Here is a 14,434-nt window from a genome sequence, read left to right as displayed (position 1 = left end):
TGAATTGTTAACGTTGAATAAATTCTCCAAAGGCTCAAGACAAAAGAGCAAAGCATCTCCCTGGAGAAAAGGAATGATCAGAGCTTTGTCTCTTTGATTTCAAGCCTCCGAGTCCCAGATGTATTAATGGCATTCTCTGCAGATGATGATGATGAAGGTGCATAAATTCTGTTTCAGTGACTGAGATGAACTCACAACTGGAGCCGCTGTGTCTGTGTTTGTGTCTGTGTATGTTGTGTGTGTGATTGTGTGTGTGTTTGGCAGAAACAGCACGGGAGCAATAAATGGACTGTCCTGCTGTGTGTGAACAGGTTCATATACAAACAATACAACTTCCAAGATCAAGCTACTCAAAGCTCAATAGCTCAGTGCTGCTTGCGTATGGATATGAGCGTAGTGGATGCGTCGTGTGCAGCTGCGTGTGTCTCACCGTGTCACATTCACTAGGCTGGAACTGGAAGTCGTGTGCTTTGTGAAAGACTGGATTCTCCTGCATGAACAACTGCTGGTTGAACTCTTGTATTATCTGAGGAAAAGAGAGAAGAAGGAGGAGGAGGAGGAGAGAAAGTGAATTTGGCGCCTTTTGCATGCGGCTTTCCTGCTGTGAAAATTTGTCAGTATTGGAAAACCACATAACTTCAGTGGATCCACACTGAGCACAGCCGCTTTACACCCACGTTTCCTACCGACAGTGGGTAAGAATTTCATATTCATACAAAGATTTTGGGGGTTTGATGCTTTGAATATCACAAAGTGAAGTGATGGTATATTCAGAATCCTGCTATCGTGCCTGAACACACACAGACCAGACCGTTGATGAGAATCAGACAGGGTGTCATTTTTGGTTGCACTATTTTGCCTTTGTATTTCAATTTCTTTTGGAGCAAGTTTTTATGAAGACACAAAACAAGAATAAGAAACAGCCGTGCGCAAAATGTTTGGCATTTGTCATCTGCATGTCTCATTGTTTCTGACACATTGTGTTTTTTCATTATGATGTTGATTTCCTTAGATATTTCTTGACACTGGTTTGTGAAATGTTTTATTTTTTATGCTGAATGCGCCCCACCCTCTGTCAGAAATAATGTGCATCACAAATAAAATGTCTAGAAGTTCCATTTCAGTAAAGAAATACACAGTCTTTATACAAAATACACATTTTCATGAGGTTATTATGTCAAAAAAAGATTGATAGATATTTCCATAGTATCTGTTTTTGAGGGGAAAAAAAACCTCAGTAACCTCACCACAGCTGACTCACCCTGGTGGATTTGTCCAACAGGAACTGGAAGGTGTTGTGTGTAGCTTGGGAAGCCTCTAGCTCGGTGCGACACAGCGCCACCAGGTAGTCTTTCACATGCTCATAGATCCTGCCATCCAAGGCCTGGAGGACAGAGAGAAAGAGAGAGAGAGAGGGGCCGGAGGTTACCGTGAAGAAAGGATTAATTCAGTGTAATCTGTCTAATGAAATAGAGAGTGCACGGGAATCAGGAGGAGACACCAAGGATGAAAAAAAAGACAGAGGAGAGAAAGAAGGTTAAAGAGGAGCTGAATGAAAGCCAGTTACTACAAATGCTTGAGCAAATACTCATTTTTATCCTACAGCCTGTACGACGTGACGGGCCATTGAATTTTCACACCACCGCAGACAGCAGAGCTTTATTTGTCATCATCAAACATCCAGCAATCATTTAACCTCATCTATCCTAGAACCGGGAGCATGACCGTAGCGTAACAATGCTGAGTTGTGTCCTTCCTGTTCCTGTTGTTTTGAGCCTAGAGTAACACTTCACCTTCTATGCTTCGTAGGTTATAAAGGGGCAGTAGCTTGTTTACATAAGGCAAGGTCTAAAACAAGAGAGCGGTAGTTTTAACAGTATTTCTCCTTAAGGCATGGGACGAGTGAATGGCTATTCAAATTTTTGTTTACAAAGTTTACAAAGTGTTTAGTTTACAAAGACATAAATCTATGTTTGGAGACGAGAACAGTCTTATGATGCAGAGCTTTACTATGCTTCCTCTATCCTGTTATTGTTCTTATTACTCAGTAGAGCTTTGTGACATCATATTTATTCCCTGAAAAAAACATACTTTTCTCACACGGATTTTTTTTTATGAATTAAATCAAACCGAGAAAGAAAAGAAGTGGATGTAGAGAAGAGATGGAGTGAGACAAACAATGAGCGGCAAGAGTGGGATGGCACGAAGTCAAAGGAAAGACAGAAACCAAGCAGATGTTTTCATTTGACAGTTCTTATCATTAATGTTCCGATGCATCGATATGAGGACATTTTAATGAAGTATGGAGTCCAAATGAGCAGCTCTTCTACAGTGGGAGCTGCGGCAGTGCTGCCAAGCTGTAGGCCACACTGCCAACAGACAGATCAGACAGAGAGGAACGAGACAGAGAGAAAGAGAGGCTAATGGAGAAGAGGAGGAGGAGGAGGAGGAAGAGGAGAGTGAGTATTTGAAATGGTATAAAAGGCAGAAGTAGGTGAGAGCAAGAAAGCGAGACAGACTGAAAAATGAGTGTATGGGAGAAGCGTGTGTGTGTGTGTGTTTGTAAGAAGTGTTCTTTGGATTGTGTTCTCACAGCTGCAGGGGAAGGTGAAGGGGTTCAGATTCCAATTCAACAAAACACAGAGACCGCAGACTAACACACACACACACAAGCTCTCAATACTCAAACACACACACACACTCCTCTGGCCAGAGGAGCTCACACTCTCTCAGAAAAACTGGATACACTGTGTGCCGGTCAGGGGATGTTTTAGGCCACAATGCAACCTTCCCCCAAACATCTACAAACTGACTGTTTCTCTTACATACACAAACATGTTTTTAAATATAACCCCACAACTGCACACACGAAACACGGATTTATTAAACAATGGGATATTGACAGGGAAATTATGTCATTGAGGGTGGGTTGTTGGCTGACTTCTCTCTAAATGTTCCCCCATCATTCTGCTCATTTCCTCCTTCCCCTTTCTTCCCTTCCTCCCCTCCTCTTTTCATCCATTTACGGTAGTGTTGAAAAGAAGTGAGTCAGCTTCCAGAAAAAGCCCCATACCCATTTCGTGGTCAGTGTGTGCATGTGCATGTGTATGTGTATGTGTATGTGTATGTGTATGTGTATGTGTATGTGTGTATGCTTATGTGTATGTGTATGTGTATGTGTATGTATGCATGTATGTGTGTGTATGTGTATGTGTATTTATGTGTATGTGTATGTGTGCGTATGTGTATGTGTATGTGTATGTGTATGTATGCATGTATGTGTGTGTATGTGTATGTGTATGTGTATGTATGTGTATTTATGTGTATGTGTATGTGTATGTGTATGTGTATGTGTATGTGTATGTGTGTGTATGTGTATGTGTATGTGTATGTGTATGTGTATGTGTATGTGTATGTATGTGTATGTGTATGTGTGTGTATGTGTATGTGTATGTGTATGTGTATGTGTATGTGCAATCGGATTGAATGACTGCATCAGTCTGAACAATTAGTGCAGGACGGAGATCCTAATAGTGCAGCAGAGGTGGAAGTGTAAAAGCAATTGTGTGTGTGTGTGTGTGTGCAGTCCTAACAGCAGTGGCTGCCAACAGCAGAGGGAGACGTGGAGCAGTCTGTTCTTCCTCTGCCCTTTCACTGCTACTGTCGCATTGACAAGGACAGAACCTTTCAGTATAAGATGCATGTTACTGCTGCGTCCTGCTAGAGTCCTCAGCACAGTGACTATTTATAAAGTGGACCCCTGATGTAAACAAAGCTATCAATTAAAGTCTCCTCATTCATCATTCCCACAAACCCATTCTTTTGACTGTCATTGGCCTTAACTGATAATCGTGCTCTAAAATAAGCTGTAACATTGCACTTAGGGCACGGCAGATGTTGTAGTGCTGCCAAAACTATACTGTATATTCACTATAATTTCTTTTGCTTTCAACTATGATCAATGTCTGCCACTGTTGCTGCTGTCCTGGCTGTGTTTCTGGATGTACCATGAGACATCTCAAGCCTTTGAAAAGAGCACAGACTTTCTGGTGACGCAGATTTTGCTCTCTCTCTCTCTCTGAGGCGTGCTGTTATCGCTGACTTTCAGGTGAAGACCTGTAAACACTGCAAACTCCCAAACTGCGGAGAGGACCGAGAGGACGAGCAGATTGCCTCCCTCCAGCAATGCCCCTCATTCTGTTTGTGAGTTTGCGTGCACATATTTGTGTATGTGCATGTTTCCCTGCAGTCCTGTCCTTCTGTCACAAGGAGCTAAGGATCTATTATTCAGAATGGCCTCATAGTATAGATGCACACACATGCCCCAGGCAGAGAGGGAGTAGGAGAAAAAGAAACATGGAGACAGGGGATGTATGCGATTTACTTCACTGTAGAAATATGTGATGTCTGTGTGCATGTGTGTGTCTGTCTGTGTGTGTGTGTGTTTGCATGCATGCTAATGATAAGATTATTCTCAGATAAAGCCGTTAATCCATATTCCATCATAGGTTCTTTGTGGGCAACCTGTGTTAGTGAGCAGACCTGGATTTATTTACATTGATTTAGTCTAATTTCTTCTAACTCGTATTTCTATTCTCTCTCTATAAGCTAGAAAGGTCATGTTGTGCCAGATGGAACATGGTGTTTGCACAAACAAACAGCGGCTTTGCAAACACAGACACTGAATTCGCTACCGTGTCTCTCAACTTTATACTTTGAGCACCCTAATAAAAAACCATGTAACCTACACCCCGCAACCACATCAACACAAAAACAAGCACATTTAAGTTCACTGTGATGCACAGAAGCATGTCATACGAAGGCGTCTCATCTGATTACGTGGCCCGCATACTCGATGCACACAGAAAATGAAAACATCACTGATGCTGCAAAGTTATTTTCATCTATCCTTTGATGACCTTTTTGTATTCTATCAACAAAATAATGTTTACGCCACCTCAAAGCTGCGTGATAAGCTTCCCTCTGGCATTGGTGCAGCTCATTCAACAATGTGAAAATTATAATTTCATGCCTACTGTTGATTTGGTAAGAGCAGACATCAGGATGGCTCATTTTGCAGGATTTTTTCTTCTCATAAGCCCCTTTCAAATCATAAATCCAGAGTTCTCTCTTTGAAGACTCAAGACTGTGAAATCATCACTTTTTCATGTGTGCTTTCCTCATCCAACTAGTTCACCAGGACTGAAAGGGAGAGTGACTTTGTGCACTGATAAAAGGAGGACATTTTACCCTAAATTGAGCTTTGATTCAAAGTAACTCCTCACTTTGAATTTTGGAACCAGAAAATGTTTCCTCGCTCCTGGAGAATCCCTCAGGGTATTATCAGTGTTTGAGATTCTTAAATCAGTTCTGGTTGTAGTGATGGGGAAATGTGGTTGCAGAATAACAAAGTAATCTCCTGCTGGCTGGATACTATTTGATACAAATACACAGTTTAACCAAAATCTCCACATTCATGGATTCTCTCTCTCACACATAACCCGCACAGCTTCATTCACTTTCTCTCTGTATTTACCTGTATGCAGTGCAGTAGATCTGTGTGGTAGTAGCGGTCATGGTGAGCGTTGGCAGCAGCTAGCGTTAGCAAGTAGTCATTCCTAGCTTGTGTCGCCTTGGAGTTACAATCACTTCTCTTAGCTTTCAACTGGAAGTAAAGAGAGACAGACAACGTTATAATGCAGCATTACAGAGAGAGACTGGAACTTTAAGTTTCAAGTGAGTATATGAATCCCCTTTTTAGGTTCTTAACAAAGTGAAAAGATTTTTTTTGCTTTGGTTATAACACTCTCCTTGGGAGCCCTGTCTATAGAGCGGGTGGCGATTCTGTGTTTGTGTCTTTGTAAAGAAGACTCTTACCTTTACACTTGCTTTCTGTAAACTAATTCTTGACTGAAAAAGACCCAGTTTAGACCTGAAAAAAAAAAACAGCATGCAAAGAAGTTAACAGTAATCTTGGGTGACCAAAACATCTTCTTTTGCCTGGACATGTCCACTTTTCACGTCCTGTCCGGGGCGTCCGGGAGGGTGTTTAAGAATGCATGAATATGTCCAGTTTTCATTGTTTTTCACGGGACTGTTAAACATGTACTTAAACTGATGATGCTTCGCACAGCTTACTATTAGATTTTGTTGTGTGTGAGAAAACGTCGGGGTAGCATCACTTCTTATTACAAACTATTGAAGTGATGGCCTTCATAGCTCACTTGGTGCAAAACAAAGCCTGAGTTTTGACTGCACTGGACTTTTCTTATACAGTAGGTTGACTTTCTAATAAAATAGTGTTTTTATCATTATTTCATTCCAGAGGGCTTATTTTTATTTTATTTTATTTTTGTACCATTAATAACACATGAGAAGCCTATCTGAATTTGTGTCTCTGGTTATAGATCAAAATAGAGATATTATTTTGTTGTATAGCTGAATTTTATATCCATACAGACGAGGCATACTTATATAATAGATAAAGTGTATATCTTCTCAAAACTTTATTGATCAATCTCCTCCAAACATTTCACTGTGACAATTAAACCACAATTAACCTTTATAATAATAAAGAGGAATGTATCTGAAAACAAAATTATCCCAACTTTATGGGCAACCATACTGTATAAGGCATCTTTGTGTAAACTCCGAGAATCATTTAAGTATCTCAAGCTGGAACCAAGTGTCCTCTTAAATCAAAATATGGTCACCCTAAGTACCAGTAATCAATATGCAATTTTACTTTTAACAATGCAGAAAATGCTGAAAAAGGAACTTTGTTTAATCTTTTTCACAACCTCATTGACATTAGATTCAGTCACGCTGATGGATGAATAAATCATATATAAACCATAAGGTAAGACATATAGGAGAAAAGGACAGAGGCATTTCTCCAACATAATAACTCTGATCTCTCACCTCTGATTCAGTGCAGTCGTCATAAATTGACCCTGAACAGCCTGCGACTTGACACCAATAAATCTCAACATGATCCAGCCATCATGATTTATTTATATTGATGGTGGCATCAGAAAGACCTGCCTTATAAAATGACAGAGTAAGCAAGCTTGTGTGCATGTGTGTCTGTGCGTGTGTGCTCGTATTTGATCTGCTTTTCTGCTCTACTGTGTTTATATGGATGAAAACAGGCCGTACAGTATTACCTGTGTTATTATGTTTGCCTAATAGCTATTTTATTATACTGAAATACACACACAACCACACACACACACACACACACACGTGCGTAATAGCACAGAGCCAATGCAGTAATTCCTGTGGCTTTGACTTTCTACTGAGTGATCGAGAGGAGAACAGAGCTGACTGGCCAATCGATGCAATGAAGTGAAAATGTCATCAAAGTCAGTGCTACCTTGGGCTGGCTGGAAAACAACACTCATCAACAATGGATCAAACTTTGCTGCAAACCGCGACACTGGAAAGCTCCAAAAACTTTGAATTCTTGAAGCAGAAACCCAGTCTATTTGAAAGCCTCTTCAGCCTACACTATTTTAAAAAAGCAAAACCAACCAGTGTCACTGACATATTTTAATCTACCTATCTGGGAAGTTTATATCTGTTAGAGCCCATATCTATCTGAAAAAGGCAGAGAGAAACGAACTTCAAACATCCGCAAACATGATTGTGGTTTAGATTTGTGGTGTTTTCCTGCATTTTCTTTGCAACACTCTCATCGAGTCTTAATCTTGATGATGTGTCTCCCTTTCTCTCTCTCAAACTTTCACACACATAAACACACAAAGTTTGTCACTTTTGGGGAAATTACATAGACTCACATTAATTTCCCAGAGATTTACTCCTAACCACTGACCCTAAAAATCATTTTCCCCCCAACTGACAACATCGCTTTTGTGCCTAAATGAAAGAGTCGTCCCAAATGAACCAGTTTTAAGTCTGAAATTTGTCCCCAAGAAGTAACCTAAGTCAGACACATCCTCTCATTGAGGTTAACTAGCTTTGTTTTCTTGGTGGTATTATTTCTCATGAAGGACACCATTTATTTAGTCAAAGCATATTCATTTCTACACACATCTCCACCAACACACACACACACACACACGGGCACGGCCCTGTGGTAAACTTACTTGGCTTCTATGTCGGCCTTCTCTCGTACAGCGTGGGCAACCTGCTCACAGTCGTAGTATTTTTTCTTGGCTTTGGCCAGCTCCTTTACCGACTCCTGCAGCTCTGCCTGAATGCCGCTCAACTGATCTATGGTCTGTGAAGGGAAATTGGAAGACACGCAAGTTGTTAAAAAGAGAGTGTGGGAGCATGGAGCGATGCTGTAGACGGCCATAAAGATTTACTTCAGGAAACGACGGCCAACTCCAGCTGTCTGCACATTCACTCACCTTTTTGAGTTGCTGTTCCTTGTAGAGTCTGACGGTCTTAGCAGGATCTGATACTTGACTCTTGTAGTTGTCGCACACGTTGAGCCTGGACTGGCTCACCTGCACTGTACCTTCTAAGTAGGACCTCCACACTGCATACACATTCCTAGTTGGAGAGAAAAGCACAACTATGCTGCTCAGTGGCTGTTGCAAGTCATCGTCCCAGGAGCAATTGAGTTTTCCTGCAGAGTGGTATTTTAATGAGGCAATTCATTTCCCTATTTCTGTTTTTTTTTTTTTTTTTTAAAACACACACACAAATGATGTGGTGGGATGGGCCAGGAGCTCATGAGCACATCCTTCACTTGATGGCACCTACCTGTAGTCTGTTCTCTGGTCATCAGGGTTGATTCCAGGCCAGTCTCTCTTTAAGTACTGACTTGCTAACTTCTGCAGAGCCTGAAAGCACAAGAATGAAAATCAAGCAGTGATAATTAAAGTTTAAGTATCTGAATAGTGAATCCATGATGCTTTCAGAAAATATGAGTCCTTCTGTCATGATGAAAAACCTGAAAATTTCAGTTTATGAGGCGATAGATTGCAAAATTGATTCTGATTCAACTTGTTTATAGTCTCTGGCCTAAACACAAACTCCCTGAGATGTGGAAAAATGATGTCTACTGCTCATAGTTGACGCTGGGTATACAACACATTGAAATATTCTACTTGACTGGAATAGATTTACTAATGACTGATAATATTATGGAAAAAATAAGAGACAAGACTGGCAGGGGAGAGTGGGACAGTGTGAAGCTCCATTAATTGAAATAGTTTCTTTGTTAGTAAGAGTAGACTTTAGGACTGGATGCATTATTTTATGTGTTTAAACTTACACCATGACCAAAACAGAGGGACAAAGAACAGCGACTAACTTTATTGACCAAAGAACAAACTGAAAGATGGATAGACATTTCAGTTTATTAAGATTAATAAGAGTCATAAGAAAAGTTTACTGGCCATCTGTCATACATTACGTGTGTCATACGTGTGACTCACTCAGCTGGCCATGGTATTAAATATTTCATACACAACAAGAGTACATTCAGATTTTAAGAATCACTGTCCAAGTCCTTCAAAATGTAACATCCCTTCAATAAAACTAGTGGAACTTTTTTAGAGGGCTAAGATTAAGGAAATAGTGACTGTTGACAATCACTTAAGTCAAGTTGCACAGTGTCCCATGTTACTGCTGTGAGTGTGAACGGCTCTACAATAGTTGATTCAGACTACACTTGCTGTGTTTTGTTTGGTATGGTTATATTACATTACTATTTCAAGCACGGAGCCAAGATCCTGACTTTTGCACTCAGTAAACAATACCACAACAAAAAGGATCAGCTCTGTGTCAGTAAGAGTGAATGCCCCAGTCAGCTCCAGCGCGTACAAGCAGAAACCCGAGGGCCCTGCAAGAAAGGGTAACCTACATCTTTTGGACTGGGTCACTGTGTCAGTAGTGACAACTTGCAGACACTCTGCCCTTGTGTGCCTGTGTATCTGGATGTGTGCGAGCAAATCCTCATTAATTAAACAAACTAGAACAGCAACTACAACAACCCAATCAGGGACACCCTGCCACTTTCATATACAGCAGATCTGTGTGTACATGAGACGAGACGGCCTCCTCTGTTCCCCAGCCGTCCATTCTCCATTTACGTCTTCTACTCTCTCTTTATCTGCATATTTCAGTTCCTACCTCTGACATCAGGTTTTTCACAGGGTTATTTCCAAAATGTTACACTCTCACTTCCGTCATCCCCACAACCCAAACATTAATTTACACATATCGTCAGTCTCTGTCTCACATCAAGCTGCCTGGTTGTCTCTCCTCTCTCTCTCTCTCATCTTTCACATTTTACCTTTCACAGATGGTGTTTTTTCTTGTGCTCCTTGGACCTGAAATTGTTTCCCTCCAGTTAACACACAATACTTTGTCCTAGGGGAGACAATGGCCGCATGACCGCTGGCACCCAACAATTAAATTAAATCCTATAGATGTAAAGAAAGCCTTCTTCCAAAAAAGAAAAAAAAGGGCTATACCCCATTACTTTCTTAGTGTTCCTCTCTGGGAGGAATAACAGCAGACTGGGAACACATTTTGTGGTAAATTAAGTGTAAAAGGTAGTACCACTTTGCAATTATGTGCATAAAGTAACAAAGAAGTCCAAGCTCTTTAAGGTTCATTTGTTGTCTTTCTCTGCATTCATTTATGTCTTTGTTAAGCACCTTTCAAATGATCATTGCCTTATTATTAATTATCCTTAAATGTCATTACTGATGAACAGACAGACTTTTGAGGTTAAAAAGTAGCTTTACAAGGAAGAGGTGGTATACCCTTTTCTAAGTAAATGTGTTGATGACTTCAGGAAGTGGTGAGTGAGTCTCAGTCTGATTTAAGGTATGTTAACCTACAGTGAGACGTGCAAGTGCCAGGAAAGTAAGAGATGAAGTAAATTCATACACGCACCAGCTCATGCATGAATACACACACAGACACCCACACTCTCTCTAGGGAGGGGCAGAGTGGGTGTGGATGGTGTTGGTAACTGTGTGTGTGCATGTCTGTTAAAAAAGAGACTCTTTCTGTGTTTGCATATGTATGTGTGTGTGTGTGTGTGTGTGTGTGTGTGTGGTGGGAGGGCGGGGGTTATGTGAGGACAGTGACTGACAGCTGAGACAGCCACTGACTGTCAGCAGGCAAGCTGACAGGATGACTGATTTGACAGCTCGACTTCAGCACCACGATGCTCCCCGCTGATTTAAATTTCCTCTAAGGTTTCATATGGCTACTCAGATTCCAGACACATAACACCTGCTGCAGCACAGGTTATGCTAACACTTACACCTCCACAGACTTTTATGGAAATACAAGAAAGCCTCATATAGTCTAATTGCCACAGTCAAAATGCAATATATAGTGCACTGTTTCCCCATCAAGTTAGTTTTTCTTTTATTGCTCTGGTTGTTGTTTTTTTCCAGCAGTGTAGACGCTTTCTACTAATGCTGGGTTTAAAAATGCCGCTCAAGTAGTTTTTCCAGGCCGCTCGGATACCTATTACCTACCCGACTCGTTTTGCCCAAATTACCCCAAAGTTCCTGCAGTTGAAACAGGGCTTTGGATTAATACCTAATACACGGTTCCCCACTGCAAATACTTTAATTAAGTACCTGGTGACAAATAAATAACAATATACAGGTTGATTGCCTCACATGATGTCAAACAAATAGTGACCCTCTTCCACTGGGGTCAGGCTGGTGAGATTTGATTACATATTGTGATTGGACAGTGAGTCAAATCCTCATACATGCACGCAGCACTGACTGCATACCCAGTTAGGCAGAAAGGCAAGGGTGGTTATGTCTATGTGTTGCATACATCTCTATAATGAAATTGTTGCCATTTGAAATAAAATAGAAAAAAAACAGGCAGGCTGCCACTATTGAATCAATGTACGGGAAACACTGATAATAACATATGTAAAGAAACTACTCAGTCTGTGTCTGTGTGAGAGAAAGCTCTTTGTAACATTATCTCAGCGCTGGACAGAGAGTTTTGATGATGTTGTCCCTGTTGATGATTATGGTTCTCAGGAACTATGGTTGATAATTTTAGTTTGATCACACACAGCATTTGTGTTGGTGGCCAAGAGGCTGTATTTGTCACTGACTCAATAACCCAATGCAATTACAATCATGGCACATTTGCGCAGCTTGTTACCGGATATTAATCTTCAGTAAGTTCTACTGTCGGCCGACCCCCGTTTCCTCCATGACAGAGGTTACCTCAAAGCCCGGATGGACAGAAAGAATAATTACAGCGGACAATAAGTACAGGCATTTCAGGCGTCAAACCCTGTTTTATAGCCAGCACACTATTTAAAGGCCCATGAGATGAGTCTATGGTGACAGGCCTGCTATCTGTGCAAAAGCAATGGCAGTTAAACTTGGCAATGACTGAATGGTGAGAAACACACTGAGTGACTGATTTGTGATAGCTTCACTGAAGTGCTGTTGGCAGACTTGGGAGGGTTTTTTGGTGCCTTTTCATTTTCCCCTCGCCGCCTCACTCTAAATTCCCCTCATTCCATTTTCACTCCATCTCTGCTTCCTTTTCTGTATCCTCCATTTTTCTCTTCATTTTCCTCCCTCCTCTTACACTTCAGTTCATTTTCTCTGCCTATATGTCTTCTTTCCACCAGCTCCCTTGTCCTTATATTCTGCAGGACATCTCATCCCTCCATCCCTCTTTCTCTGCTGTCATCACCTGACAACCACCTGAACAGCACGTTGCTATAGCAACCCCTCTGACCTTCCTATGCGGTCTGGGTGAGGTGGAAACTGCTCCTTGTAATACACACACACACACATGGAGAAAATAGGCGCACGCACACTCGTACCTCCTGTTTTTGTGATCAGAGTGGCAAACAGGGCACCCAGACAGCAGGATATCCTGAGGAGACCGCTGCACGCATGCTTGTGTGTGTGTGTGTGAGAGAGAGAGAGAGAGAGAGAGAGAGAGAGAGAGAGAGAGAGAGAGGCAAAATAAAGTAGACAGAAAGTGGTTGAATATTGTGTTTAAGCATGGTCAGTTTAAGTATGTCAGTTAGTAAGCTAATAGCCTGTGATTATTTTCATTACTGTAAAATGGTCTGTGTGAGTTCGTTTGTATGGCTGCTGTTAAAAGTTTCATTTTCCACAACCACAAATTACAAACTTCTTTCTTTATAGCAAATGTAATGGAGAGGTTCTATATGAGGTACTGTATATAAAGGCAATAAATGTGTAATTGAGAAATAATGAGAGCTGAGGACTTTGTTAAAATTACAATATATGACTGACTGTCTGTCATTTTCTGAGTTGTTCATCCCTTCAAAACTGTGCTTGTCCCATTTGATCATCACTGTTCTCTGCACAGAAAGTTACCTTGATACTTCCTCCTCCTGTTTACTCTCGCTCCTAGACTCTCTTGTTTCCTCCTGTCTCTGGCTCTGTCACTTTTGCTGCTGTCTCTTTCTGATTTCCTCCTGCCTGTGTGTCTCGTCTTCTCAACCCCTTTACTTTCTCAACTTCCTCCAGAATCAATATACTTGATTTTCTCCCGTCTCTTCCTGCCTGCACTTCGAAGCACTCTGCTCCGTGTGTGTGTGTGTGTGTGTGTGTGTGTGTGTGAGTGTGTGTACGTAAGTGCATGTGTATCGGCGTGTGCGTGTGCATGCCTGTGAGTGTCTGTATTGGGTTAGGTTGTCTTTGTCATCCACATCTGCAGAGTAAGCTACGTTACCGTAGCGTCTGTAGTAAGGGGATAAGTGAGAGGAGGGTGAATGGCTGAGGAGGAAGACAGTGTTTAGATTGCAACAGACATCAATTATGTGTTGTGAAAACGGTATTGTAATGTCTGTGTGTGTGCATACATGCATGGGTGTGTTTATGTGAGAAAAACAGAAAACAGGGAGATAAGAGTGAAATTTCCAATTTCCCGATTGCTATCTCTTGGGTTCTCAGACTTATTTCCTATCTATTAACCTTGTCAGAGTCAATGTAGATCAAATATCAGTTCAATATCGGATACATTAGAGGTAAATGCACGAATAACAAGAGTATGTCACTATGTAGTGCACTACATGTTCACATACAGAAAGAAGAGATGGTAGGAGGAATACAGAGAGAGGAGGTGAAGAAGCAAAGCAAAAAAATAAAATGCTAACACAAAGAACATTTCAGTGTGTCTCACGTTTGCAGATTATGTACTGTGGGTAGACTAGTCCAGTTCTGATGTATAAACTAAAGCTATGAATCCACAACAACTTAATTTAAAGGCCATGAAAAGCACCCATACTGTTCTAGCTGATTTACATGGGACTGATTCAGAGGGACAGAAGCGACAGCCACAGCAGGCTGGCCTTTTTGGGCAGTACAGTGAAGTGTGACCCCAGCCTAAAACTATTCCAGTAATGTTGATGATTGTGGGAGGGGAATACCGCCGGACAAATAGGCAACACTCACATGCTAACTCACACACATGC

At 41.3% G+C, this 14,434-nt stretch overlaps 1 protein-coding gene across 2 annotated transcripts in view; it reads right to left on the bottom strand.

Moving 5' to 3' along the window:
• Positions 1-14,434, bottom strand: part of fchsd2 (FCH and double SH3 domains 2) — a 61,272-nt gene that overhangs the window by 21,539 nt on the left and 25,299 nt on the right. For both annotated transcript variants that reach the window (XM_085795525.1, XM_085795524.1), the window contains exons 4-10: positions 8,734-8,813; positions 8,376-8,520; positions 8,109-8,242; positions 5,878-5,932; positions 5,537-5,665; positions 1,262-1,384; positions 431-526 (exon numbers count right to left, since the gene is read on the bottom strand). In XM_085795525.1, coding sequence (XP_085651651.1) covers positions 431-526; positions 1,262-1,384; positions 5,537-5,665; positions 5,878-5,932; positions 8,109-8,242; positions 8,376-8,520; positions 8,734-8,813 — 762 coding nt within the window. The remainder of the gene's footprint in view (positions 1-430; positions 527-1,261; positions 1,385-5,536; positions 5,666-5,877; positions 5,933-8,108; positions 8,243-8,375; positions 8,521-8,733; positions 8,814-14,434) is intronic.

The sequence above is a fragment of the Trachurus japonicus genome, chromosome 13 (genome assembly GCF_045865225.1).
Source record: "Trachurus japonicus isolate A0001 chromosome 13, Traja_1.0".
NCBI classification, from domain to species: Eukaryota; Metazoa; Chordata; class Actinopteri; order Carangiformes; family Carangidae; genus Trachurus; species Trachurus japonicus.
Note: the sequence above shows the minus strand (reverse complement) of the source record. Positions and strands in the feature narration are given on the sequence as shown.